The sequence below is a fragment of the Lepisosteus platostomus genome, chromosome 13, assembly GCF_059453375.1.
Source record: "Lepisosteus platostomus isolate fLepPlt1 chromosome 13, fLepPlt1.hap1, whole genome shotgun sequence".
NCBI classification, from domain to species: Eukaryota; Metazoa; Chordata; class Actinopteri; order Semionotiformes; family Lepisosteidae; genus Lepisosteus; species Lepisosteus platostomus.
In genome coordinates, this window is record NC_142623.1 from 17,261,731 (window position 1) to 17,288,543 (window position 26,813).

General features: G+C 44.9%; 3 protein-coding genes across 7 annotated transcripts; 1 reads left to right on the forward strand and 2 right to left on the reverse strand.

Annotated features, from left to right (window-relative positions):
- Nucleotides 1-2,867: 2,867 nt before the first annotated feature.
- Nucleotides 2,868-9,895, reverse strand: pld6 (phospholipase D family, member 6). Of its 4 annotated transcripts, XM_088603612.1 has the most exons (4): nucleotides 8,107-8,310; nucleotides 7,910-8,013; nucleotides 6,154-6,620; nucleotides 2,868-3,167 (listed from the first exon to the last, which is right to left on the reverse strand). In XM_088603612.1, exons 3-4 carry the CDS (start codon nucleotides 6,572-6,574, stop codon nucleotides 2,929-2,931), a joined length of 660 nt encoding a protein of 219 aa, XP_088459738.1. In that variant the 5' UTR covers nucleotides 6,575-6,620; nucleotides 7,910-8,013; nucleotides 8,107-8,310; the 3' UTR covers nucleotides 2,868-2,928. The 4 variants fall into 4 exon arrangements, with proteins under 4 accessions (XP_088459738.1, XP_088459737.1, XP_088459740.1 ...); XM_088603611.1 differs by lacking the exons at nucleotides 7,910-8,013; nucleotides 8,107-8,310 and adding an exon at nucleotides 8,318-9,895; XM_088603614.1 differs by lacking the exon at nucleotides 7,910-8,013 and having other exon boundaries at nucleotides 6,154-6,426; nucleotides 8,107-8,311.
- Nucleotides 9,896-10,016: 121 nt separating this feature from the next.
- tmem205 (transmembrane protein 205) lies at nucleotides 10,017-21,175 on the reverse strand. Of its 2 annotated transcripts, none has more exons than XM_088603603.1 (4): nucleotides 21,024-21,175; nucleotides 17,378-17,488; nucleotides 15,009-15,172; nucleotides 10,017-12,097 (listed from the first exon to the last, which is right to left on the reverse strand). In XM_088603603.1, exons 1-4 carry the CDS (start codon nucleotides 21,169-21,171, stop codon nucleotides 11,795-11,797), a joined length of 726 nt encoding a protein of 241 aa, XP_088459729.1. In that variant the 5' UTR covers nucleotides 21,172-21,175; the 3' UTR covers nucleotides 10,017-11,794. The 2 variants fall into 2 exon arrangements, with proteins under 2 accessions (XP_088459729.1, XP_088459730.1); XM_088603604.1 differs by having other exon boundaries at nucleotides 17,378-17,609; nucleotides 21,024-21,169.
- Nucleotides 21,176-22,360: 1,185 nt separating this feature from the next.
- Nucleotides 22,361-25,714, forward strand: elof1 (elongation factor 1). The gene is made up of 4 exons (XM_088603615.1): nucleotides 22,361-22,489; nucleotides 23,610-23,732; nucleotides 24,203-24,273; nucleotides 25,050-25,714. Exons 2-4 carry the CDS (start codon nucleotides 23,617-23,619, stop codon nucleotides 25,112-25,114), a joined length of 252 nt encoding a protein of 83 aa, XP_088459741.1. The 5' UTR covers nucleotides 22,361-22,489; nucleotides 23,610-23,616; the 3' UTR covers nucleotides 25,115-25,714.
- Nucleotides 25,715-26,813: the final 1,099 nt, after the last annotated feature.

The following is a 26,813-nucleotide window of genomic DNA, read 5'->3' on the forward strand; positions in this document are numbered from 1 at the left end:
CTGTGCGAATAGCAGCTGGCTCAGATGTGACCGGAGGGTTTCACTTCTGTGAATGGCTGAATATTGCCATCATTAGACACTTTGAACAGTGTTGGCACATGCATTGGAATAATATAGAGAATATAGAATAATGTAGAAACAGAACTAAGAAAAAATATTGCACACATTTTTCCTCTGTTCTTCCTCAGCCTGAGGAGTCCCAAATACAATATCCAATCTGCTCATGGGTTGACTGCTTTTTTAACTGCTGTACCTCACGATAGGTGCATCGTGATGTCTTAGCTTGCCTGTCTCTCTGAAAGGAAAAGGACCGAACCTGTTACTGCACATTCTCATACCTGCCTTCCTGTCTCATTCTCTCCCCCGCAAAGACCTGTGGTGATCAAGTTGATGCGTCACCGTTAATGCAAAAGGCTGGCTATGCCACCTGTTCTTATTTTATGAGACTTTTCCTCTTGTTTAATATCCTGTTCTACACACCTGTGGCTCCCACAAGTTGCAACAGACTCTTTCCTCTTCCACTAGGGGCCGGAGTGTTTGCTCTTTCTTAATGGTTCCTTTGCCAACATTAAGTCTCCCGATTAAGTCTCCCGCTGCAAGAAAGCGGTCTTAAGCAAATAATGTAATCCAAGTGGAAAGGATGACCCATAATGCACAAAAGAGGCAGCACAGCATAGAAAAAAGACATGATGCAGTTATAGGCAGTTTCTGGGAGGGAGTTTACTTTTCTGCTGTGACACCACACAGTCATAGGCTGAAGACACATTGATCCAGAACAAGAGGTCCCCACTGGGCTGTAAATTTCTTCACTGGCCAATCTGAGCAAGAGTAATGGAGTAGTAGAACAGTGATTTAAAGGGGAACAGCAGTCCCTCTTTCTCAAACCGCTTATTATATCTTGGCAACAAAATAAATTGACAGGATTGTGAAATGTTACAAATTCTGAATTTGAAGCACGAAATCCCAATCTTTGTGAAAGTCTAGTTGCCATGTGGTCACGGACTGCTGGTCCCGTCATGGGGGAGAGCTTGTGTCCAAGAGAACTGGAACGTAAACTGGCCCCGTTCTGCTCACAAGTCACTGGAAAGACCAAATTACAGCCATGTACGAGAGAGTATGTACAGATTGTGCAGCAGACATTTCACCTCAAAAATATTCCAATGTGATCTGCATGCAGTTAGCAAGTAATATGACACTGCTCACACCTGGAAATTTAGTCTATTTTGTGATATAAATTGGAGGTTTTACAAGTTGCTGTCTACATCTTTCTCTCACTGTGGTCTGAAATGCACTCATAAATGATGATTCTTTCTATCCCCGGAATATAAAAATAGTGCAGGAGTTCCCCTTTAACACCCCTATTCAGCCCAAAGGAGCGAGACTCTGCAGCACCACAGCAAAGAGATCTGTGGCTGGATCACGTCTTTTCTTCAGTGTGGGATAAAGTGGGTCCTCTTCACCTATATAAAGTGCTTTGAGATGTAAAACGTTATACAAACGCAGTATAATGATATTAACTCATAAACATTGGATTAGTTAAACTTCAGTGTGTAAAGACCATTCCTCATTTTTCCCCCCCAAGTTGGAAATGGGAAGTTTCAGAATTGGGATACCCTGCCTGTCACTTTGTTTTGTCCACCCCCACCACAGACCATGCACACCGAGCGGTTTAGATTCTTCCCCCAGGTCAGCTGAAAGAAAATACTTCCAGTGCTGCCATCTGCTAAGTACAAAGGCTGGAAATCTGACATCTGGGGAATAGTGCTTATTGTTCATTTCCTCCACAAAACCTGTTTTTACCTGAAAAATCACTGCCCAGGGCGAGAACACATGGGGTTATCTGCCAAGATGAGGGAGATGCAAGATCACAGATATTTTGTCAGGACTCCCTGGCTGGAGGAAAGTACTTTTCAAACTGCACTGGAACCACTTTTACTGCAATGGGAAAATACAAACTCATACAGAAGAGCCAGGCGAGGTGAAGTCTGTGCTGAAAAAACAGATGTGGAGCCTTCTTCAGCTCCAGAGAGGCCACCCAACCCATATAGATTGTTGGGGAGTTCATTGTTTACCAACCCACGGATCTCACCCTGCTGTTCCTCGAAAGGGTATCAACCTCATCAGCATGGCTGGGTGGCTTGTTCCACACTCCCACACCCCTTTGTGTAAAGGAGTGCCAACTGTTCTTAGTTATAAAAGTAGTGGCATAGTTTCCATTTGCGTTTTCATTTGTTTGTGTTTCACTGCTCATTTTCAAGACATCCTCTAGGTTTACTTACGTTAGTAAACTAAGGTTTACTTTGAAAACTCGAATGCTTGTTCTTTTTTGCTCCCTATTCAATCGTCTAGGATGTTATATACATCCTGTACAGATGCTGACAAGATACTTCTCTTTTGGATTTAATCTGAATTTATTCCTAGATTGATACAAAACAAACAAATCAAAATATATCTGCACTGCTGTTCTCCATCATATTGAGGTGCTGACTGATGAAGAAAGGATCTAAATGCCTGAAACACCCTATGAATGAGGAGGCCAGTGGGCTAGAAGAGCAGTAAAAGGTTGAATCAGCTGTGAATGGTCACTGCAGCACCTTGACATAACATGAATGGGATGGGGGACATTCGAGAGCAGGGAGGAAAAAATAGAGAGATGTGATGAATGAGGCTCATGGAAAGTTTTGAAGTCATGGGGCACAAAATTCCTGCAGAACCATGAACACCAACACAGAAACACCAAGGGGCAGGACGGAAATCCATTTTAACTTTGAAACAAACTACTTAAGCTCTGCTACTGGCAGTGAAAACAAGCGTTTTACACCAAGAAAGAACACCGCGAAAGGTTACAAACGAGAGGAGGCAATTCGGCCGGTCTGACTCATGTGGTTGCTCCATTTAATAACCGTTAAGAAATGAGAAAATGTAATCTCAGCTCAGTGCAGGGCCGAAGGAGAGCCTGGCGGGATCGTTGGTGTCCCACAGCTCCTCGAACTCCCGCAGGAAGGGCTGGACGAAGGCGGCGTCCTCGGTGACCAGGACGTTCTCCTTGTTGCCCTGCACCGCCGTGGCTGTCCAGTTCAGGGAGCCGGTGATCAGCAGCCGCCGGTCCGCCACGGCGAACTTGTGGTGCATGTGGAAGTCCCCCGTCTCGTGCCTCACGGCGATCCCTGAGACATGAAGACATGCCAGAGGGTCAGAGCAGTAAGCCATATCACCCCACAACGCACAGCTGGCAGCCCACTGGAGCTCAGCAGGTGTGAGCCTGGTCAGTACCTCGATGGGAGACCCCCTGGGAAAAACTAAGGCTGCTGCTGGAAGAGGTGTTAGTGGGACCAGTAGAGAGCACTCATCCTGCGGTGTGTGTGCATCCTAATGCCTCACTGGAGTGACAGGGACACTGTACTGTAAAAAGGTGCTGTTTGGATCAGATGTAAAACCGAGGTCCTGACTCTTCATGGTCATTAAAAATCCCAAGGCGTTTCTTGAAAAGATTAGGAGAGTTACCCCGGCGTCCTGGCCAGATTTCCCCCTGGCCTTTACTCATCATGGCCTCCTAATAATCCCCATCTCTGAATTGGCGTCATCACTCTGTTCTCCTCCCCACTGACAGTGGTGAGTGTAGTGGTGCACTATGGCTGCTGTTGCATCATCCAGGTGGGGCTACACATTGGTGATGTTGGAGTGTTCAGAAAAGCACTATATAAGCGTAAGGATTATTATAAAGAGCTTTACTCCCCGAGATCAGAGCGCTCTGGCGCGGCGCAACTGCAGCCAATCCCGTTACAGAAGCCACGTCGCCCTCGCTGAAACACTGTAGGACTCTCTTGTGCAGCGAAAGACACCCACCCCAGTCATGGGGTGTTGGGTGTTGCTCCGAGCCTGACCGAATCCTGGCTGGGCACGGCAGAGCAGAGCTACAGCCTGTTACAATGGCACTCGACAAAAAAAGACACACACCCTGATGCTGATGGTTTACACATCCACCACACCGCGGGGATTAAGGGTCTACAGTTTGTCTTAGTTCAAATAGGGAGTTGTGTCAGTATGTGTAGGCTGCAAACGAACAAGAAAGGCTGATTCCATGCTGAAAAGAGAAGAAACACAAATTCTTCGTGTGTCTTACACACCTAAAGAAGGCTCCACAGATGAAACGTTGTTTCTTTTCTTCTCTTTTCAGCACAGAATAAACCCTTGCTTGTTCCTTTACTGTTTGGCATTACTGGTAGTGGGCATGCAAAGAGATCCAAGACCTTCACTTATCCAAAACGGCTTGGCTGAGGGGGCCAAAGTCTGCCCACGTGGATAAAGTGGAGGGACATACACATGCACAGACTGAAGAGGCCTAAGGGTAGAAGCTTTTGCTTACAGCTGGGATATCCCAAGTCTGGTTTGAGGGCTGCTTGTCTTTTCCAAACTACAGTTTCTAAATTCCATGTACTAAAGCAGAGACGTGCAATTCCACTCCAGGAGGGCCAGAAGGTTGCTCGCTTTCTATCCATCCGAGCCCTTGATCACCTAATCAAACTCATGATTTGCTTCACTGGACAAGCTGAAGCCTTTCCTTGTTCTCTAAAAGCCAGACATTTACAATGACCAAGAAAACCTGCTTTAATGATGGCCCTCCTGGACCAGGACTGGACATCCCTTGCGCATGGGGCCAGAGCTGGCTCATCTCTTCTGTTTGCACTCAGCTGGGAGTGGAATTTTCCAGCCCTAGGAAAGGGAGGTAGGCTGTTCTCTATGGGCCTGGTCATCCCCTCGATTGATGACTCTGGCGTCAAAAGGCCGGTGGGTATCCAATCACTGAAGTTTCAATAACGTCACAAGGCAGGACTCTCAAGGTTGCAGAACTCACAAGCATCAGCCAAAGCTCTGTCTCTCTCCCCCCAAGATTGAATTACTGCCTTGTGTTCTGTCCAGCTGTCCATTAGTGCTGATTTTATATCCTTAATTAAAGAGAGAGCAGGACAGAACAGCATCCAGCATCTTCATTTCCTATTCACAGAGCTTGTCAGCATGTATTTAGCATCAAGACATTTTTGTAATACACTCATGCAGCTAGTCCATTAACCCTAAGACTTCCTAGAACTTGTGTCTGATTAAGCCCACTGGAAAATAAATGGCTTTACTGCAGTGACATCTATCACTTGTGTTTGAATCAATTTCACTATAGCTAATGCCCTTAGCCTTGGAAGAAGGACAATATGCTGAAGAACAGGACCCCACAGTCTATCTATCTCAGGATTCACTATACTAAAATGGACCAATTGCCTTCCCCTTTTATAACAATACCCTGGTCCTATTGTACCCCCTCCCTGCCGTCTCTCCTGGTTTTTACTTAAACTGAGCTCTTAACCACTAAAGCTGACTGGCTGCTTTAATTATCTCCTTTTTAATGTATCTGCACTCCATTCTTGGGTTCATGATCACCCTGCTGCAGGTGTACTGTTGTACACAGAACACTTTTCAGTCTCATCTCAGCTTGCTTTCCTAATGACTTCTGCCTTATCACTGTCTGAACAGCTCTCAACAACGTGCAGACACAGGCCAGAGTAACAGCGACACTCCGACATTAAGCATTCATTGATGGGCATGCTTCCAGTTCGCATTCCAGACACCTGAACGAAAGAAGTTCTGAAACCCACAAACCGGTACAGGCTTGACACATAATTATGTTTTCTTTTTTTTAGAGCTGAAAACATTTTTTGGGAAAAAAAACATCTTGGCAAGTTCAGTAGAGATCACATCATGCAAAACAGAAGAGACTTATGAAGAGCACAGTGATGGCCAACTGTGACCTTGGGTACCACGGCCAATGGAATCCAATTTGCTGAGTATATTCAGTGGGTGCAGGTCAACTAGAGCATCCCAAGTTTACAGTGCAGCAGTGACCCCTGAGGCCTGCCTGACACTAGTGAGGCTGCACCTGTCCTCCAGCTGATGCTTGACCTCTGCCAGTGATATTCTGGGACGTCCAGAGGAAAAACCTAAGGAGCTGCCCTGCCTGCACACATTGTACAAGCTGCCTTGATCCGTTTTGTGCCAGGGGGTGGGGCAAGCCGAGAAAACGAAGGATTGCCTGCTACAATTTACACACCTCAGAGCCCGCGCCAGCGCCAGCTATTACGCCAAACAGCCAGACCGAGGGGTTACCTGCTTTGCGGAGGGAGCCGATCTGGGAGCCATCGATAGCCATGTAGTCCTTGTCTGTCAGCACGCGGACCACTACCCCTTGCCGGTGCAGCAGCAGCACGGCGCGGCACAGCTCCTGGCTGGAGAAGGCGAAGATGCAGAGGTCCAAGGTGAAACGGGCAGACAGCAGGTGGCGCAGCAGGCGGGTGAAGGGTGTCTCCAGGCCATGGGGCAGTCGGCAGAGGCAAGGGGAGACCCTGGGATGGGGCTGAAAGAGGTGCTCAATGCAGGTGACTGTGGTGGGGAAAAACAGGACCTCTTTCAGGGGACGCCCAGAGCAACGTTGGCGCAGGCGGAAGTAGAGCCAGTTCAAGCCTTCCAGGCTCAGGATGGCAACCAATATCCCAATTCCCAACAGCTTCACAGAGTGAATCACAGACATCCTTACACTCCTTCTTACAGCAGTGCCTGGCAAGACTGTGGGGAACCTGGGGAACACAGTAGGACACCAGTGAGGTTAACTGTAAGGAACTTGGGGAACAGTGCAGTAGGACACCAGTGAGGTTTACCATGAGGGACCTGGGAACGGTGCAGTAGGACACCAGTGAGGCTGACTATGAGGAACCTGGGAACGGTGCAGTAGGACACCAGTGAAGTTAACCATGAGGAACCTGGGAACAGCGCAGTAGGACACCAGTGAGGTTAACCATGAGGAACCTGGGAACGGTCCAGTAGGACACCAGTGAGGCTGACCATGAGGGACCTGGGAACGGTGCAGTAGGACACCAGTGAAGTTAACCATGAGGAACCTGGGAACGGTGCAGTAGGACACCAGTGAGGCTGACCATGAGGAACCTGGGAACAGCGCAGTAGGACACCAGTGAAGTTAACCATGAGGAACATGGGAACGGTGCAGTAGGACACCAGTGAGGCTGACCATGAGGAACGTGGGGAACAGTGCTGTAGTAAGGATGATTGTGAGATCTCACACATACTGGAAAGTAACAAGAGACAGGCAAGAGCTATAAAGGAAAAGAAAAGAAAAAGTTTTAATCCAAACTCATAAAATCTTTTGTATACAGAAAACACCCCCCCCCCCATTATTTAAACTTGTCACACATGTTTGGATGCAACTCTTTGATCCTGCTTTCATGTCCAGCCTGGGAACCTTTCTGTGTGGAGTGTGCATATTCCCTGCAACTGCAGTTTCTCTCACAATGTCCCATTTTCAGTTGGTAAAGTAGCACAGTGGTCAGCATCGCTGCCTCACAGGACTGGGGCCCTGGGCTCAATTCTGTACCTGGGGTGCTGTCTGTGTGGAGTTTGTATGTTCTCCCTGTGTTCACTTGGTTTCCAAGTGTCTGGCTTCCTCCAACAGTCCAAAGACATACTGGTAGGTGAACGTGGTCCTGGTGTGAGTGTGTGCATGCTTGTGTCTGTGACGGACTGGTGTCCCGTCTGGTATATGTGGGTGCTTGTTGCTTGCCAGAACAGGCTCCCCTGCAACCGTGTATTGGATAAAGGTTAGAAATTGGAGGGATGGATTCACTGTTTGAAGGAAGGTTCCACAAGCTGTCAAGGTTGACTGGCATTTTAGGACTGATCCTGTAGGCCAGTGCGCCTGCTGTGTATCCTGTGATGGACAGGCAGCTCGTCCAGGGTGTGCTCATACCTTGCGTCCCGAGCTGACCCTGACCAGGAATGAGCAGTCTCTCTGATGATGATAATACTGTTAGTTTAGTGGAGCATGAAGAAGTCACAGTAAAAGTAAAAATACCTGTAACAGAACAGGCTGTCTTTCAGCAGGACCACCTAACCAACGTTCAAAGCTCGTACAGAAGTACGATAAATTATCATCTTCAATTTGGAGTTATTAAAAAACTGAAAAGCGAAACGAAGGCAAGATTAACAGTTGGAATTAATTTGCACAATACAGTATCCCCCCCCCAAAAAAAAAATATTTTATGGCGTAACTTTTTTTATGGGGCAGCATCCGAGATATCCTGAAATCGCCTCCTCCAAACTGCGCGCGAATCAGATTTTCACGTCAACAGGGGTACCCAAAACGAACGAACAGGACGGAAACTATCAAAAAATGTTGCAAAGGCAGATTACGGGTGAATATTGTCCTTTTCCTGGTCAAAATAATTTAGACTACAACGCGAAATAAGAAGCTTTGACAAACCTCGATCGTATCCAAACCGTCCAGAACGCGTTTCACGCAACACTGAGTGAACGGTTCATCCTCTCGCGAGAGAACGAGGAACACCTCGTCTAGCGAAGACACCTTTTGTTCTCAAATAATAGAGGGTTTATGAAAAACGTAAAAATGCTTGAGAACACGTGCTGTAGATGCCAAAATCAAACCCCATTCGTGCAAAATAATAAGACATAACGCCATTAATTTCGTTTGAAGTCAAATTGTTCACAGCAGTACGTGTATTGTTTATGAGGTTTCTTTATATTGTCTGCAGGTAAAACGGTAACACATTTTCTAAATTGAAACAGATTTTCCAAGCCCAAAAACGAACACTTTATTCAACAAAATGTGAGTGGCGAGATTACAATTTAAATACCTTTAATAACACCTACATGCCTACATACTAAACGTAATTAAATAATAACATTCTTCATATCCATTTATATTGGCATTTTCCCTCAAAACTATTCTGAATACTCACCAAAGCTTTCTTTGACGAAGTTACAGAAATACACAATGTGGATAAGAATCGTCGTTTTTAAATGTTAATGTATACTTTTAAATTACGTGATACCCCTTTAAATGCACCATACACCGATTCTGTTTCCCAAATAAAAACTACAGAAAATGCAAAATACGAGCTGTGTTTCACTTCGCTAATATTACGACCGCCGGAGCATTTTTGCCTCACTAGTTCGTCATTCGGAGCCCACAGGTGATGCAGATTGCTAAAAACCCAGCGCCCGTTTTTAACTCGCATTTCAGGCCCTCTGCCGCCTACTTCAGCCCGGATTGTCATTTTATCTAGATTGCTGGTTTATTTGCCCCCGCAGTTAAGATGAGACGTCAGGTCCAGGAGGTATTTCAACATAATGGAGAAGTAATGTAGCATACAGCAATTACCAGTGTACTGCTCCAAATCCGTACAGTTCACAACGATAAAAGATCATTCTGAACTCAGAAGGCAATGAATCCTTTTAACTTAAGGTCCGGCTACTACTTGACAAGTGTCAGTGGAACTTTTCTTGACTGCTACTTGGTAACCATCATCAGAAAGCCCTAGTCCTGGTCATGTAAGGGTGTTCAAACCTGGTTCAGAGTGAATCCAGTTCCATTACAACTCTTAACGAGCCAAACCAGCTGGTCACTAGTTTAACCAGACCAATTTAACAGCTTCTCCCAGCACCGCAGGAGCTAAAAGAGACCTTGAATGGCTGCAGACGCACCGGCCCTCCAGGAACAAGGCTGTAGATCACATAACTTAACTATCACCAGAAGCTGGGTAGCCCCACTGCCTGATGGCTTTCTCTCCAGTTGAATTCTTACTTAATTTTACCGTATTTGAACTAGAAAGAATTTCAGTTACTAAAAAAAACGAGAATTTAAGATGCTTATAAAACATTGAATTGAACTTGATATCCTTGATGGTTGAAAAGCTGAAACCCATGTATGTTTGATTAAGCAAGTCAGTTTGATTTAGTAACAGAGCTGCGCTAGAATGAAGACAGACACTGGGGTGAGCATTCCTGGTCCTGGAGAGCCTGAACTAGCTTGATGGGACCAAGTTCACAGCTTCTCCCACTGCTGAGGCGTTGGAGAGACCTAGGAATCCTGCTGATACCTGTAGCACAACTGGGGACTCCTGCTTTAGATAAGCCACCTTAATAAAACACCACAGGAGAAGTAGAAACAGCTTAGCGTGTTTATTGGAGAAAACAAAAATCTCCTCTTTCAAAAACACAATGGCTCCTGTGTGGCAAACACAACAAAACACTTTAACACTTTGCCACAGAAATTAAAACCCTGCTTTTAACGAGGGGGCTAGGATTAAAAGCAATTCAAATGTAAAACCCAGACTGTGCCTATAAGAAACTAATCGGTGCATCCCATAAAATGCTCATTCCAAACTTTTAAGGTCAGAAACATGTAAAATGTTAAATCCATTGTAGAACAGACCATTTCATACTACATAAAAGAAAAAAAAACACATACTGAATATGTACCTCCATGCAACATCTAAGTCACTGGACCAATGCAGCAACATTGTAACTCTGTATTTCTCTTTTAAAGTAGACATCTAGCTGTTTTCTAATCCACTTATTCAGTAGAGGGTCATGGGGGTTAGCCAGAGCCTATTACACTAAACAACGAGGTGTAAGGCAGGACACACCCTGGATGGGACATCAGTTCATTGCAAGGCACACAATTTCGCACAAGCCGATTCACTGTCAGAAGTGGGACTCGAACCCACGCTTCCAGGGGAGACTGCGACCTTAACGCAGCACCTTAGGCTGCTCTGCCATTCTGATTCGGTTTTGACAAGGCAGAGCAAGAAACAAGGGACTTAACTGGGGAAGTGGGGGGTGTTTTAGCTAGAGAGCAAGGGAGCTGAAACCACTTCCTGCTGGGGCAGGCACTGACTGGATTGGACCTGCTGTCCCTTAAAAACCAAGGACTGTGGAGCGTGAGGAACACTCTCATCCAGCACAACACAGAGCGGGAGCAAGGGATCCTTGCAAACCTCAGAGGCAGAAGGAAGTGAGGCATAGCCAGGTGGGGTTCCTCCATGGCAAAGGATTGTGGGCCATGGACACCCGTCACTTTGCGCTCCTGCCGAAAACCGGACTAACAGTTTCAGAGCCAGGACAGGTATTTGGAGACATGGAAGGGGCTGCAACAAGTGGGACCACTCAGGAGGTTTGGAGGGACTTTGTTCAGCAAATCCAGCCTTAATGGCCACTTGCCCAACAAAATGTTTAATGAAGGACACCCCTTTTTAAATGTTATTAGAATTGTGTTCTTTGTAAGACTTGTATACTTTGCTGTAATAAATTATATTTTCATAAAATACACAGTATGTCTTTGGACTGTGGGCTGAAACCACAGCAACACTAGGAGAACATACATACTCTACACAGATATCACTCCAGGAATTGAACACGGGGCCCCATCCTAGGTAACAATACCACCCCTCTGTTAAACTACAATCAGAGACGTGCCTAAAAGCACAACAGCAGGACAGAGAGTATCTTTAATTTTGATGGACATCAAAATTAAAGCCCCAATCCAGCTCCCCTCGTCCCGGGTTCGACTGCTCATAACAACATGAAATGGACCATGCCGATATGCAAACAAGGTTCTATTCATTTTCTTTAAAAGGCACTTCTGCAGGACTGTGGTCCTTCATAATCAAGGTGACATTTGCTTTTCTAGCTCAAGTCCTTACAAAATGTTGCAGTGTCTTAATAATGCAATAGATCATTGATTGCATAATTGAACCTTCAAATGGAAGATCCTACCCTCAGGGTCTATAAAAGGGCCACATGTTTTTGCTGGTTTTCTTTCCATCTGGAATGTTAACGACATTATTGCACCCAATCAGATAGTGTTTTACAGGTCTTAACGAGCTGCTTCATGGGAAGGTGCCTCTAAACTCAGCGCTGGAGGAGCATCTCTGGGGTCTCAGACGGTGCGGAGGTTGAGGGCCGTGTAGCAGAGGTTGATCCCGGTGCACAGCAGGCCCAGCAGGTTGCAGAGGGAGGAGAGCCCGTGGTAGCGGAAGAAGGAGGTCCTGAGGTTCTTGTACTTGGGGTCCTGCTCGCGCAGCTTGGTGTAGGCCTCCCTGTTGGAGCGCACGCCTACCTCGGCCCCCAGCCCGTGCTCCCGCTCCACCTCCTGCATCTGCAGCATCAGCTCGGCCACAGCCGGGCTGAACCACTGAGCGTTGAGGCCCGCCAGCACCACGGCACTGAAGAACAGGCCCATCTGGAGAGACAGCCAACAGTACACAGTGCGCGTTTGCAAGTCGCCCAGCTCAGGGGTAGCATAGAACAAGCTAACCAGCCATGTTGTCGAAGTCGATACACTGGCTTCTTACAAGACATAATAATAATAATAATAAAAAACTTTATTTTATATAGCGCCTTTAAAGGTGGCTTCTCAAAGCGCTTTACAGGATGACAATAACAATAAATAAGAAGACTACAACAATAAATAAGAAGATTCACAAGATAGGACACAATTACAATTACAACAATAACAATAAAGGAGACCGTGGAAGGTGGTATTAAGAAGAGCAGAGGGGTGAAGAATAGAACCAGTTAAGTAAAGGCTTTTCTGAAGAAGAAGGTTTTGAGTCTGGATTTGAAGGAGTTTAGAGAAGGTGACTCTCTGATATTCTTGGGCAAAGAGTTCCAGAGCTTGGGGGCATAGCAGGAGAAGGCCCTGTCGCCCATACAATGTAGACGGGCTTGGGGGACAGTAAGGAGGGCAGAATTTGAAGAGCGGAGGTTGCGAGGTGGGGAGTAGGGCGATAAAAGTTCAGACAGGTATTGAGGTGCCAAGCCATGTAAAGCCTTATAGTTGAGCATGAGGATTTTAAAGTCTACGCGGAATTTGACCGGAAGCCAGTGCAAGGACTCCAGGATAGGAGTAATGTGAACACTTGCACTAGACCTGGTCAGGATTCTGGCTGCTGAATTTTGGACATACGCTGATTGTTCAGAGTAGATTTAGATTCCCCAGCGAGTAGAGCATTGCAGTAGTCAATTCGAGAGAATACAAATATGTTGATCAGCTTTTCAGCCACAATTAATGACAGCATAGGGTGTAGTCTTGTGATATTTCAAAGGTGAAAAAAAGATGTTTTGACAGTATGCTGTACACGTGGGTCGAATGTTAAGCCAGAATCGAATATAACCAAGGTTTTTCAATTTTGATTGAAACTCAAGTACAGAGCCATCAACAGATAGGGTTACTGGACTGGCTTTACGAAGTTGATGGGGGTACCAATAAGCATGACTTCAGTCTTGTCACAGTTAAGACGAAGGAAGTTTTGAGTCATCCAAATTTTTATGTCAGAGATGCAATTAGATAGAATAGAGACAGCCATATCAGTGTCAGGTTTGGTATGGATGTATATTTGAGTATCGTCAGCGTAAAAATGAAAGCTGAGCCCATGTGATCTTAAAAGCTGACCAAGTGGGAACATGTAAATGCTGAAGAGCAAGGGGCCCAGTATTGAGCCCTGGGGGACACCAGACTTAACAAGACCAATTTCAGACCTGTACCCATTGAGAGAGACAAAGTGACAGCGATCAGTGAGGTAAGATTTAAACCATTTGAGGGCAGTGGACTGTATCCAGTGGACATGGCTGGACTGTATCCTCCAGTGAGGACAGAAGTCACTTCCTTACACCAAGGGTTGTGGGAGTATGGAACACACTACCCAGCTACGAAGCCAACGGAATCAACATCAATTACAAAACAGGCTCCTCTTGTTTCCAATTGTTCTTATGTGGCCCAGCCTGCATCTAAAAATCCATGCAGGGCTTAATTGGTCAGAATCATTCTTTGTATCAGATAAATGTATCAGATGCATTGATCACAGGATCTAGTAACAGCAACATAGCCTCTAGTTATGATTATTAATTATTATTCACTTAAGCAAATTACTGGGAATTGCATTGAAAGTCAGCAATTTGTTTACAGATATTTGCCTGAAAACATAATGTGGCTCATTCAGTTGATAGTTGCTATTTGATCAAATTCCAGTCACCCCATGTTGCGGTGACAGGATTTGATAAAAGTTAAAAAGCTGGATGGAGAAATTGATGTAGAGAGAGATGACCTGTACAAACTGCTGTTTAGATTTTCAAAGCAGCTCAACGGGTAGGTTTAGATCACTCTGATCAGAGACTTTCTGAACTGCAGTTCATATCTAATGCAGCAAGATCCAACTCCCACTACTTGAGATGAGGTTTTATCTATACCATATCACGTGACTATTAGAAGAGTAGCAGTCAAGAGTTGTTAAGGACATCCGGACATCCAGCTCTGCACGGTCAGAAATACAGGAGCTCTACATCCAGAATGCATCCAGATGCAGTACCAAAAAAATAATCTTGGAAGTCTCAACCTATGTAGCCTCAAGGCTGGGAAAAAAAAAAGGACCTGCAGGTAAATTATTAACTTAAATGGCCACCATGCCATATCTTTTGGGAACAGCATGACTGACCTTGGACAGTCACAGCTTGTTTTGTGGATTTAAAACACTTCAGATGTTTTTTTTAAAGAGTGTGTACACCTGTACAAAAGCAGGCCAGTAAAATCACATACATTTTTACTGCACGCCAATACTTGAAAAAAAACAGGCGTGTTCAGATGAGATCAACTACATGGTTCTACAATGTGTTTAAAAAGACACACTCCGTGAAACTGATCAATAACCTGTTCCTGGTTGCTTTTGTCAAAGCCCAGCAGCCCAACCCCAGTGGGAGAAGGGCTGTTAGAAAGTTTTTAAGGACTGGTAACCGAGATGGAAGACAGAATTTTCCCAGCTGATAAAAAAAAATCAGATGAGATCTTAAAAACAAAAGAATGTAAAAGCCCAGCCCTTTTCAGATGTTTCAGTAATGTTGTGGTTGATCTTTTGGCACATCAGGGCTATACAGTTTCCTTTTAAAAGGCTTTAAAAGGGAACACACAGCTGCTCTGCCTTTAATTAGCTAAGTAGCTGAAGAACCGTCTCTCCAGGGAGGTCTGCCTGACTGTGGCCAGGAGGAACTTTCTCACTGCACAGGGCAATCCGTCAGTTACACAAAGCCAATGAGACACGGCACTCTGGGTAATTACAGTAGCTAAGGGCAAGAAAGCTATCCCATGCCCCCTTTCTCACCTGCACAGCCTCGTGGGTATCCAGCAGTTCCCGGGGGTGGTAGACGGCATACACAGCAAGGTTGAGGAAGGAAGATCCAAGCAGGCCGTAGAAGTAGAAGGGGAAGAGTTTGCTCTGAACTAGGCCGAAGGTGTGCCGGGATACTCCTGCTGCCAGGACAAACCCTGCACAGAGACCAATCGAGATCAAGCATTTCAGCCGCCACCTTGGTTTCTCGCTTTCAGTTTTTTTCTGCAGGGGGGCTACTCTGGTTTCACCCAAAAGCTCAGGCAGGGAACCAGGGAGACGCAGGAACGGAATCGTTGGTAAGAAACCAGTGACGCTGGGTGCCAGCCTGCAGAGGACACCTTGAAGGCATCATGTATAAGATCAGAGGAAAACGAGGCCACGTTTGATGAAAGAAGTGAAAAGGCAACCAAAGAAAATAAAGCACAGCTTCTATGTAACCAGTGACCTGAGACGGGTCTGTTTAATGGTCAGTCGAACCACACATGCTGTACCCCCAGCCCTGGTCCCGAAGAGCCCCAGTTCAGCTGGAACAAAGTTAGTTGAAAGTTAATTCACCGACTGAGGGCACTGGAATGCCCCACAGAATGCTGCCCCACTTTTTTACTTTGAAACTGCGGATTTTCATAATGCAGTCGGATTTTTTGTCGGCACCACAAAATGTCACCAAATATTCAAAGCAGCGGGACTTTTAAAAACTCTCCTCAGATCACCCTGGCCAAGGGTGTAATTCTGTTTGCACATTACAACACTTGATAATGATGCTATTATTCCAAACACGTGCTTGATAACATTTACTTTAAGATAATGACTGGATATTTGCTTGTGTGTCAAATGTATGATTTTGTGCGAGACTGATAAATTAAAACATTTATCAAAATACAATGATTGGCTACCCACTGAAGTTAAGCAGGGTTGAGCCTGGTAAGTATGAGACCTCCTGGGAAGCTATGGTTGCTGCTGGAAGTGGTGTTAGTGGGACCAGCAGGGGGCACCCACCCTGTGGTCTGTGTGAGTCCTAATGCCCCAGTATAGTGGTGGGGACACTATACTGTATTGGATGCCATCTTTCAAATGGGATGTAAACCGAGGTCCTAACTCTCAGTGGTCATTAAAGATCCCTGGGAATTTCTCAATAAGGGTAGGGAGTTATCCCAGCGTCCTAGCCAAATTTTCCCCCTTGGCCTTTACAGTGTCTCCAAATTGTCCCCATGTATGATTGGCTTGCACTTGCCCTGTGATGGACTGGCGTCCCATCCAGGGTGTACCCTGCCTTGCGCTCGTTACTTGCTGGGTAGACTCCGCATTATACCATACGGTGTTGCGGGAAGCCGGTTTGGCAAATGATAGGTCAATGATTATAATACAGTATTTATTGTATCTTAACCCTGTTATTATACCTCAGCAGATTGATTCATACATTCCATGATAAGGCAAAACAAGTGTAAATACGTTTTATTATTGCATTAATAAAATTGTGTCTTTTATTCTTGTAATCTGCAATCAGCTTGTCCTCATATTGCCATTTGTTCCAACTGGCAGATTCTGATCTCTCAATTACTTATTTGAACACTTTTTGGGAGTCCTGTGTCAGTAACATCCCAAAGACACTTATTTTGTGGCATTAGGGAATAATCAGCTGAAAACAAGGACTTAGATCCCGGAGGGCTCTCCCCATCCCAAGGAGAGAGTGTGTGTAGTGCGGAAGCCTTTTAATTTATAAACATGAAAAGACTGAGGTAAAGTTCAGAGAGTTCACATTTTCTATGACAAACCTTGCAGATACTGCGCCTCTCATCAAAGTACAACACAGTGTCAAAAAAGAGGAACAATATATTCAATTTGCAGACAATAACAGCACACTGAACTGCACTCTGAATGGGAATGTTAAATAGCTTGAGCTTTTTCAGTGTTAGAATGTGGCTGCTTGCCTTAACTTAGCACACACTTAGCTGAAATAGTCCTTTTATCTGGTTCTGCTTTCTAGAACTGTGAAACAGACAGATATATATATTATAGTTCAGGTGGGTAGCTGCGTCAGCATGCGTAGGCTGCAAAGGAACAAGTAATAGGTTTATTCCATGCTGAAAAAAAGAAGAAAGAAAACACAACGTTTCGGCCATGGAGCCTACCTCAGGTGTCACATGAGATATATATAATATTCATGTAGCCCAGAACATAGCAGCTTCTACTTACCCCTAAACTACTATTTACAGAGTAGTTCTCACATTTGGGATAACTATTCCAATATGGGCTCATTCCAGCACATCACTATCTGTCCCCAGCTCTGTGCTGCAACACAAAAGTAAAAGATGCAGCAGCAGGGAGTCCAGCGCAGCTCTCCCACACCCTGCCGGACTCACCTGCGACGAAGGTGACCCAGATCTGCATGCCCCAGGACACAGACAAGACCAGCAGGTGGAAGACTTTCACCAGCTCCGTGGGCTCCCCCTCCGTCGCCATGGCCGTCGTCCCTGCGGACCGGGACGAGAGCACACCTGGTCCGTCACAGCGGCGGGTGTCCCGCGGAGCGCCATCCCCAGTCCTGCTGCCAGAGGCCCCCCCGCCTGCAGCCCCTCACGGCCTAACTGAAGCCTCAATGGAACCAACGAGTGGCTTCATCAGAAGATTTGACTTTTTGTCTACTCCAAGACTTGACTTAAGACACGCAAGCAAGGCAACCTCCAATATGTTCAAGAGAAAATATTAATCCTGTCATTAAGACCATCAAAGGGGAACTGCAGTCCCAATTTCTCAGTCCGGTTATTAAATCTTGGTAACAAAATCAATTCATTAATGTTACAGAAAAATGACACAAATTTCAGATTAAGCACAAAATTGTGAGTTTTGTGAAAGGTCTACAAGTTGTCATGTTGTCGCAAACTCGCTTTGAGTTCCTATGGATTGCGACGTGATGCAGCCCTTCCTGCTCACCAGTCACTGTACGATGTAATGTGATGTATGAGCAGATAAAAATAGGGTGTGCAGCAGACATTTCATGGGAGAAATGTTCCCATGTGATCTGCATCCAGAGGTAACAAGTAGTATTTGTTGGCAAAACCGTCTCGAAGTCAAGAGCTATATTTCTACTGGATTAAAAGATACATTCACAAGGCTGCTTGTTTACAGTGTGATAGGACTGCTTCAGTTCACCAGAGGTTTTGTTGCCTCATTCGAAATCACAGAACATGGTGCTGTGCATACCTAGAAATGTCATCTATTTCGTGATGTAAATTGGAGGTTTAACATGTTACATGTGTACATTTTACTTTTATTGTCATGCACTCATCAATGCCGATTCTTTCCAAACCCAAAATATAAAAATAGCCTCGCAGTTCCCCTTTAAGTATCCAGTTGTGGAACTGAGAGCTGGGCTGGAGCAAAGACCAGCAAGTGTGGGCATCCAACATTAGAATTAAACATTAGAATATAAAGCAGGAGATTGTTAATGGCCACATCCGAAGGTATGAGCCCCAGCTAGCTTGCATGGCAGACGATGCCCAAGGGCCAACCTTTCCCAGGAGAATCTCAGGCAATCTGCTCCAACAAATGGCACTTCAGAGGAATGTTACAAACAGGGAGAGCCCCGTCTGGTAGTTAGCAGGTAATTGTTCAGAGGAGCTCATCCAGCTGTTTCTTGTAAGAAGCCAGAGCTTTGTCTTTAACAACAGCCTGTTCCATAATCCCACAGCACTCTGTGTAAAGAAGCTGCTCCTGTTCTCAGATTGAATGCACTGCTACCCGACTCTCTCTTATGACTGTCTAGTGTGTCCTCCCTGCCAATACTGAACAAGTCTGCTGGGCTGATGTTGTCAGCACCTTTGAGGGTCTTTCATACTTGGATCAGGTCCACCCACTTGTTCCTTTTTCTGTTCCCAGACTAAAACCGTTCAGGTCTTTCCCCAACCTGAGTAAGAGCTTTCCTTGAGGCTGGGAAAGTGGCTGGGCAGTGTGTTCCAAACCTCACCTCCCACCTGTTCCCATAACCTTGCCATGCATCGCCATAAAAATAAAAGGGCGGTGTGGTGGGACTGTGGCTGGGAGGTTGCCAGTTCAAATCCCACGGTTGGCAGAGGAATCCTACTCCGTTGGGCTCCTGAGCAATTTAGCCCTGAACCTTAGCTGCTCCAGGGGCGCCGTATAAATGGATGACCCTGTGCTTTGACCCCCAGCTTCTCTCCCCGTCTGTGTGTCTAATGGAGAGCAAGCTGGGGTATGTGAAAAGACATCTTCCTAACGCAAGAAATTGTATATGGCCAATAAAGTGATCTTATCACTCTCACTTTCTGGTTCAAGTCACAGAATGTGAGGCACCTTCGGACACACAGAGTGACCGTGCCAAAGCAGAAGCGCTCCAAAAGAACATAGGAGGACTTTTTCCCCCCACCCTTCTGAGCTGCTGAGCCAAGCCGTTTGCAAAGGAGGTGGATCTCGGCGGGGTTGGGAGGATTATACACTTTGAGCGACTCGAGAAGCCTGCTGGGGTCCCTGCTGGTGCGTTTGTGTGCCTCTCGTGCTGACACATGCCACACACACACGCCAGCCCTATCTGAAGGGGACACACGGGGCAGCAGTGCTGCAAGGCTCAAGCACACCTGACAGCTCCTGATTACAGCCATTTCTGCAGGGAGAGAGCCTGACCTCCCGGAGATAAGAAACTCAGTTTCTCCCGTGATCACGACCAGCACAGCGCCTGGGGATGCGGACAACGAAAACAGCTGTGTGCGTGTTGTGAACAGGTACCGTTCTCTTAAGGCGCAGCCTCGACTAAGGTGGCAGCGTGTTGCCTGAATAACATGGGACAAAACCAGCTGTCTTCTGTATTCAGCACAGGCTTGATGGAGGAACTGAGTATCTTCAGTCTTGAGCAGAGAAGACTACATGGACAAGTACAAGAAATCAGAGGACTTCTTCTGAATGAACAGCCAAACACAGGCCAGAGGGCATGAGTGAAAGCTACAGGGAAGAGCATTAAAAGCTGAGAGCAGGCAGCAACAATTTACACAAAGGGTGGTGGGAGAGTGGAACAAGCTGCCCAGCCATTTTGCTGGAGCCGATGCGCTCATTTCCTCATTTATTTCAAGAAACAGCTGGATGAGATCCTGCATAGATTAGCTATGAACCACCACACGGGCTAGATGCACTGACTGGCCTCCTCTCGCTTGTAATCGATCCGAATAACTGCTCTTTGTTGAAAGGTGCACGTGTATTTTCGCTGTCGAACCTTTACGATCTTCTAAAGGAATACGACAGTTTTAATGGGTGTCTATTCGCCTTTCAAAAGGAAAGCTCCGTCAGCCCATACCCAAACAGAGCGCAATGTTTATTAGCAAAGGCAATGAATGCAACGTATACGTGAAACCGAGCGTCGCAAAGCTGAGTCAGCACGACACCGTTGTAGTCACTGCAAACATTTTTGTTAATGTGGTTTCTCTTCAGTAACAGAAACTGATTAAGTTATGCTCAGTGATTTAACAACAACACCACCACCACCACCACCACCGAGAGGTCGCATTCCGTTCAACAGGCTCAGTTATACAGTTTTTGTGTTGGGGCCAATGTTACTGGTTGGACGGTTGCCTTTGGTTTGGAAGAATTCAGGGTCAGTATGGACTTTTGAGTTCCCTGAACTAGATCACAAATTGTTTGGTGTCATTCGAATCTTACGTTTACAGTTGTCAACTGGTCATTTCTTAATTACGGGCTACAAAGTTTCGCGTACACTCTACGTCAAATTATTAGAAAGGCATACGTGATCTGTCGTTTTTTTTTAACTCGCAGGATAATACGGCGCCTATCCCGACAGCTAATGACAACCGAGTCCCTCGGATAGGAATAAAATTAAAATCAGAAAACGAAACTTTGCAAAACATCTGCGTCTAATTCCTCTTGGACACACTGTTATCAGACTGTATACCATTTTTATTTAAAAAAAACACGTTTAAAAACGTGAGACAATTTAATCCAACCGTAAAATAAAGGAGCAACTGAGTTTAACAGAATACTTACCAGTCCTTTGTAAACTTATAAAAATGTATTTCTTTCGTCGGCAGAAGTCTTTTAAAGATATAAATTGGACATTAAACTGCAGGAGTCGTGCCCGCGCACCCTCACCTACTTCACCAATGGGACCTTTACCCCCGCCGCCTTCTAACATTAACCAATCAAATCTCTTTATATTGAATATTAAACAGAACCGTTCTTCACAGGAGCCAATCATACACGTAAACAAATTTCTTAATATACATAAACACGTCCCCCTCAGGTATGCCATACGGTGGCTCGTAGGACTCAGACTTCCTCTTTTCCTAAACGTTTTTTCTTTGGCTTTGTTTCCAGAAGTATTACAATTCACTATTCTTGCTTCTCCACCTTCTTTAATTTAGGTCAATGTCGTCTAGCTCCGGTCCTGGATAATCTGTCCGTGTACGTACATACAGCAACCCCTGGAAAGCGGGAAGAAGTTGATAAACTGGTTAAATTAAACTAGTAACGAGGTGGGATGACCAGTACGGTGACTGAACCGCACTGATTCGAGACTATGAAAAAATTTCAGTCAGCTGGACCCTTAATCGCGGAGTATTAACAAATGTACTACCTGCACTACAAAATGCTTTTGGATCAAACTGCCCCATCCACGATGGTGAAGCAGATTCAAAGGGATCGTCTCTGTGGGCGAGAGCATTGGATTAATAAATTAGCGCAACCCAATGAACGAGATGGATCTGAATGGTCTCCTCTCTCTGCAACGTTTGCCTATCAACTTCTGTTCTTACCATCGTTTAATAGCGATGGATTTTTTAGTGCGCTCCTTAAAACCCTGCTGATAAATTTAGTTTGTTTGTTGACTCTGTGCTCCAATATACAGGACATACTAACGCTTGATAAAATATTTTTTAAAATGCTACAGCTGAATATGCTGTGCTACAAAACAAATAAGAAACCCTTTACTGGAATGATTACTAATACTGTTCCGCGGCACAAGTGACAAACTCTATTGTACAGCAAAGCGACATTTTTTAGCAGGAGCAATGCCCTGGAGGTAATAGTTTTACTTTCAACGAGTCTAAAAAAGCGTATTCTTGTTGTGCACGCCGTGTTTCCCAGGCATAATATGCATCGTGGATGAAACAAACATCTGGATAATGTGCAGCCCATAAGCAAGACCACGACCTGAGTGCTTCTTTTATACATCCCAGACACACAGTGAGCAAGCTCACCGTTAACAATCACCCACATGAACACTTGAGGTCGCAATCGGCTCTCAAAACCAGCCGCACGAAGGTTTTCACTGGAAAACAAAAAGGGAAGAGGAATCCAAAATAATCGACAGGTCGGAGCGCCAATCAGAACACAGATGGTTTTACCAAGGTGACCAATCAGATTAAAGGTTTGGCGAAGACTTCCGGAATCAGATGTAGTTTCCTGTTTGTGGAGGCTGCGTGTGTTTGGGAAGATTAGGTAGACGTGATAAGGTAATCACTTTTTTAATTACATTAATTGTTTTTAAAAAATGGTCGACCACGGCGTTTAATTAAAGAGCGAAAAAGTGTAAATAGCTAAACTAGGGAACGAGGGTGAGTAATATGTGATCCCCAAAGAATCGCAGCTGGGGACTTCACGACGAGATAAAAAACACCATGTGAGCGGTTTTAGATGATGAGCTTTAGCAATTAATTGTTGAGTGAAATTATCAATTCAGTTGTTTCCTTATTTAGTGGTAAGTAATGCGATGGCTCAAATTATTCTACATGGTCGTTAGGTCGCACAACTCCTGTGGAAAGTGCTGAAATGTTTAAATAATGAGTTACTGCAGTTTAATCTTTGAAATGAGCGCAATTTACAAGGCTTTTCTTCCGTTGAGGTTACCTAGCAGACACTTAAAGACGAAGGTCCGGCGATTACGTAAAGCGTAGAAACATGAAGATACAATAAATCCGTCTTTAAATTCTTTGTCATATCCGGACAGCTGTTTTTTTTTTGTTGGGTTCAGTCGGATTTCGTTTTTCGCTTTTGGGGTTCGTGGAGTATCGGTTGCAACAGCACGAACCGTATCTTACTGTGTTGAGGCAGAACGAGTTTCGCCCTGTTTTGTAGGTAGTAGAGGACACGCTTTTCAAGTTGTGCTTCCACAGTTCTGGATACAGGGTGTACCCACGCGTCACAAATCTCCCAGATGATCCCCTTCTCTTTCGAAACATCGTGGGGGAAAAAACTAGGATGTAATGGATAAAGAGGTATTGAAGAGTGCAATAGTTTAATGATGGGGCCCAGAGAAAACTGGGGTTCATCTATGCCTTGACGTATAGGCGAATCATTTAATAAATTCCTCTGTTCTAAAAAACCGTGGGAGACCACTTATCTCGCCTACCATTAATGTATTGTGTTGTGTTAATGGGGTTGACAAAATAAGTAAGTCTAAGTAAAATAAGCTTAGACTAAATTGTAGACAAAGTCAAAGTAAGAATGGACTTGGGACAAAAGCCCAAAGATGCTGAGATTCTGTGGACTGGCCTTGTCTCGCTTCCTGCTGTCCCCGAGTGGGACTTCCTGTGCTCAGCCTCGCATGCTGATTGTCTTTTCCGCCCCCCCCAGGTAGAAAATGGGCCGCCGCAAGTCGAAGAGAAAGCCCCCCCCCAAGAAGAAGATGACTGGAAACCTGGACACTCAGTTCACCTGCCCCTTCTGCAACCACGAGAAGTCCTGTGACGTGAAAATGTAAGGATCCGCATTACTGCTGGGGGGCCCAGTCCTAGAGTGTCTTAGACAGGGTCCCTGAGTGAATGACTTGTCAGGAATCATTTTTAGAGCAAGTATTTATTATGCTTCAGTCACAGACCATCCCTTTTTTTTGGGTGCAGCTTGGAGGTAAGGTAGGAAATTTGTACTTGCGTGCAGCTTTGGAAAAGTTATGTGGACACATAACAGGGGAGCAACTTAGCAAGATGTTTTGAAAGTCTTCTCGCTCACAAGTCAGGACACTACAATCCAAGGGGTTGCCCTTGATTGAGAGACAATCAGTAATTAATGTTGATGGATCTCATATACCGAAGAGTGTAATAGTGTACTAGTGTGTCCTCGTGGAGAAGAACAGTGTCTTAACTGGAGATGTACAGACATGTCTTCTCGGGGGCTCTGTCTGTGTGCATGCTTCTGGATATCTGTATTTTTTTTTCTCTCTGTCGCAGGGAGCGAAGTAGAAACACCGGGATCATATCCTGTACTGTTTGTTTAGAAGAGTTCCAGACCCCTATAACCTGTATCCTTTACAAACACCTGCATCTGTCTGTTCTGTGCTCTACAGGAGCTGGATAGTCTCTTTTGCCAGTCTGCACGGGATACACCAGTGCAGAGAAACTCCGCCACCTTTTAAATCCAGCTGGAGTTAGAGTAGATAGCGGTTCTCCTATCCTGATCAGCAGGTTGACAGAGGTTGTAGCATCATGACTGAATCAGAGATCGAAGCTAGGAGACTAGGTGGCACTTTGAGTAAGGAGAAGTACAGGCTGCAGCTCTAACACAAACCTTGCTGTGTGTCACACTGCCAAGCCTCCTTGTACTCTTCCTTCACATGAGAAACAGATCAGTTTAGAAGGGACTTTAAAAGAGTAGGTGCTGATGTTCAGTTCGTCCCTTAATTTCATTCATGCTCCGTCTGCAGTCTATATTCTCTTGAGGTTTGGGCCTGCGTCATATCACTAGCTGTGACTGGGTTTCCCCAGTTGTACTCTCGACGCTAAAGGTAGGATCAGTAGGACAGGGACTCCTGCCTCCTTTTGTTTGAAAAAATACAAAAACCACAACTGTACCATGATGGTGTCCAACAAGAAATAGTAGGCTACCTGACTGGCATCCATCCAGTATCAGATATCCCTTAAGAGGATTGCATTAGACCTTAATTAACTCAACAAGCTTATCTTCTGGTGGCGAGAGAAGGCTGTGAGCCATCAGTCAGTTCCTATTTTCTTACCAGATTTCTACATCTGGAATGGGAGGGGGAATAAAATCAGTCCATTTCTTTAACGATGTCATCAGATCTCTCGGAACCTGTGGATGTGTACAGCGATTGGATAGACGCCTGCGAAGCAGCCAATCAGTAGCAGGCCCTGGACGAGGGGGTGTGTCCTGAAAAAAGGAACTGTTGCAGAGCTCTGAATTTCAGTCTGGGAGAGAGATTCACAGATGATTATAAAACTGAACTTGTCAACTGGGGTTAATAACTTGCCCCTGACCTCCTGTTGTTACTGTAAATTCCGCTCTTGCCTGTGGCTCTGCAGGACTGGATTCAGCCAGTAGCGAACTAAAAAGAGTTTTGAGGAAACCATGGCTTAACAGCCATTTACTGTAGGCAAGCCTTGCAATTTAGAATGTTTTTACAAAGTTCAAATTCTATATTTTCTGTAAATGAGGTGTTTTTGATTTTTGGTAATTCCATAAAATCAGCCAAATTGTGTAATCATTAGTTTCTCTTAAGTCTTAAACAAAATGCATTACTTGTAATTTTCTTTTGTATCTCTGAATTACCTGTGAGTGAATGGTCCATTTTCATTTTTTTAAAGATGCCTTTTGTCTAGAGAGGCTCATGCAGACTCATTGGTGGCATTTGCCATTACCATCAACTTAAGTGCAGAAAGTGAAATGTGATTTTTCTTTGTGTGATAAACAGATGTTGAATAAATTATCTTCGCAATATGAAACAACTGATTGTCAGATTGTGATGTAGAATAGTCTTGTACCCAGTGCTTTTGCATACACGAATGATCAGCGCTGCTGGACTGTAATGTTAAAGTGTGGAAGCAAATCTAGGACTATTCTAAATTTAAAAATCCACACCTGATTTTGTACAGAAATTACATGATTAAAGGGGATTGGAGTTTTTAGTTTATGACTCTGTTGTGACAGATATGAAATTTGACCAGCCTCTGCCTATGACGACAATTAGCAGATCTAAAAGCTGCTTTAGCTCATACCATGAACAGGTAGTGTGTATGCCACCTGCTTCTCAATTATAAAACCCCAGAGTTTGTAATCAGTGAATTAACAAGCTCAGGAACACAGGACACACCTTGGTTGAACAGGTCTAGGACTGTCCAGTACACAGTACCAGCATGGACTAATAATTCTGCTGTTAACAATTTTAATCAAGTCAGGTGTCAGAATCCACTCGAGTTTAATCTGTAACACTGAACACCATCCCGTTTTAATAAGGTATGGTGAGTTCGTGCTCGGCCCACTACAATTCCCAGAGCACAGCCTGGCCAGTTAATAATGTAACAGATGTGCAAAGTTTCAGACCACAAAATATACACTCAAATAATCTGGATTGTTACATTTTTTATTTAATTCCACATTAATGCAAATGATCAGTCTTATGGATATATTTAATCCTGTAATTTAATGTAATTTAATTTAATGTGAATTGAGAAATTCCTTCAACAGGCTTTCCCATCAAATTAATCTGATGAATTTTTTAACCTTTCCCCAGAGTACGGAGATCAGTTTCTCCCCCAATCCCCTTTTAACAGCCCATCATCAAAGTAGGACTTGGATACAGATACTTAACATTTTACTAATAAACAGGCCTGTTTCCAGCAAATATTTCCCCAACACTTTTTTCCCCCGCATAGTTCATCAGGGCCGCTGCTCCACACCGGTGCTTTACGTTGGGAACTGTGTAGGGAAATGAAGTTGACCTGCACCTGCGGGCCTGAGTGCCACTCACCAGGATCGCCACAGCAACAGTGCCACTGGTGACCGATAGACCAGTCCAAGTTGTGGACCTGGGGACGTGTTTGTCTG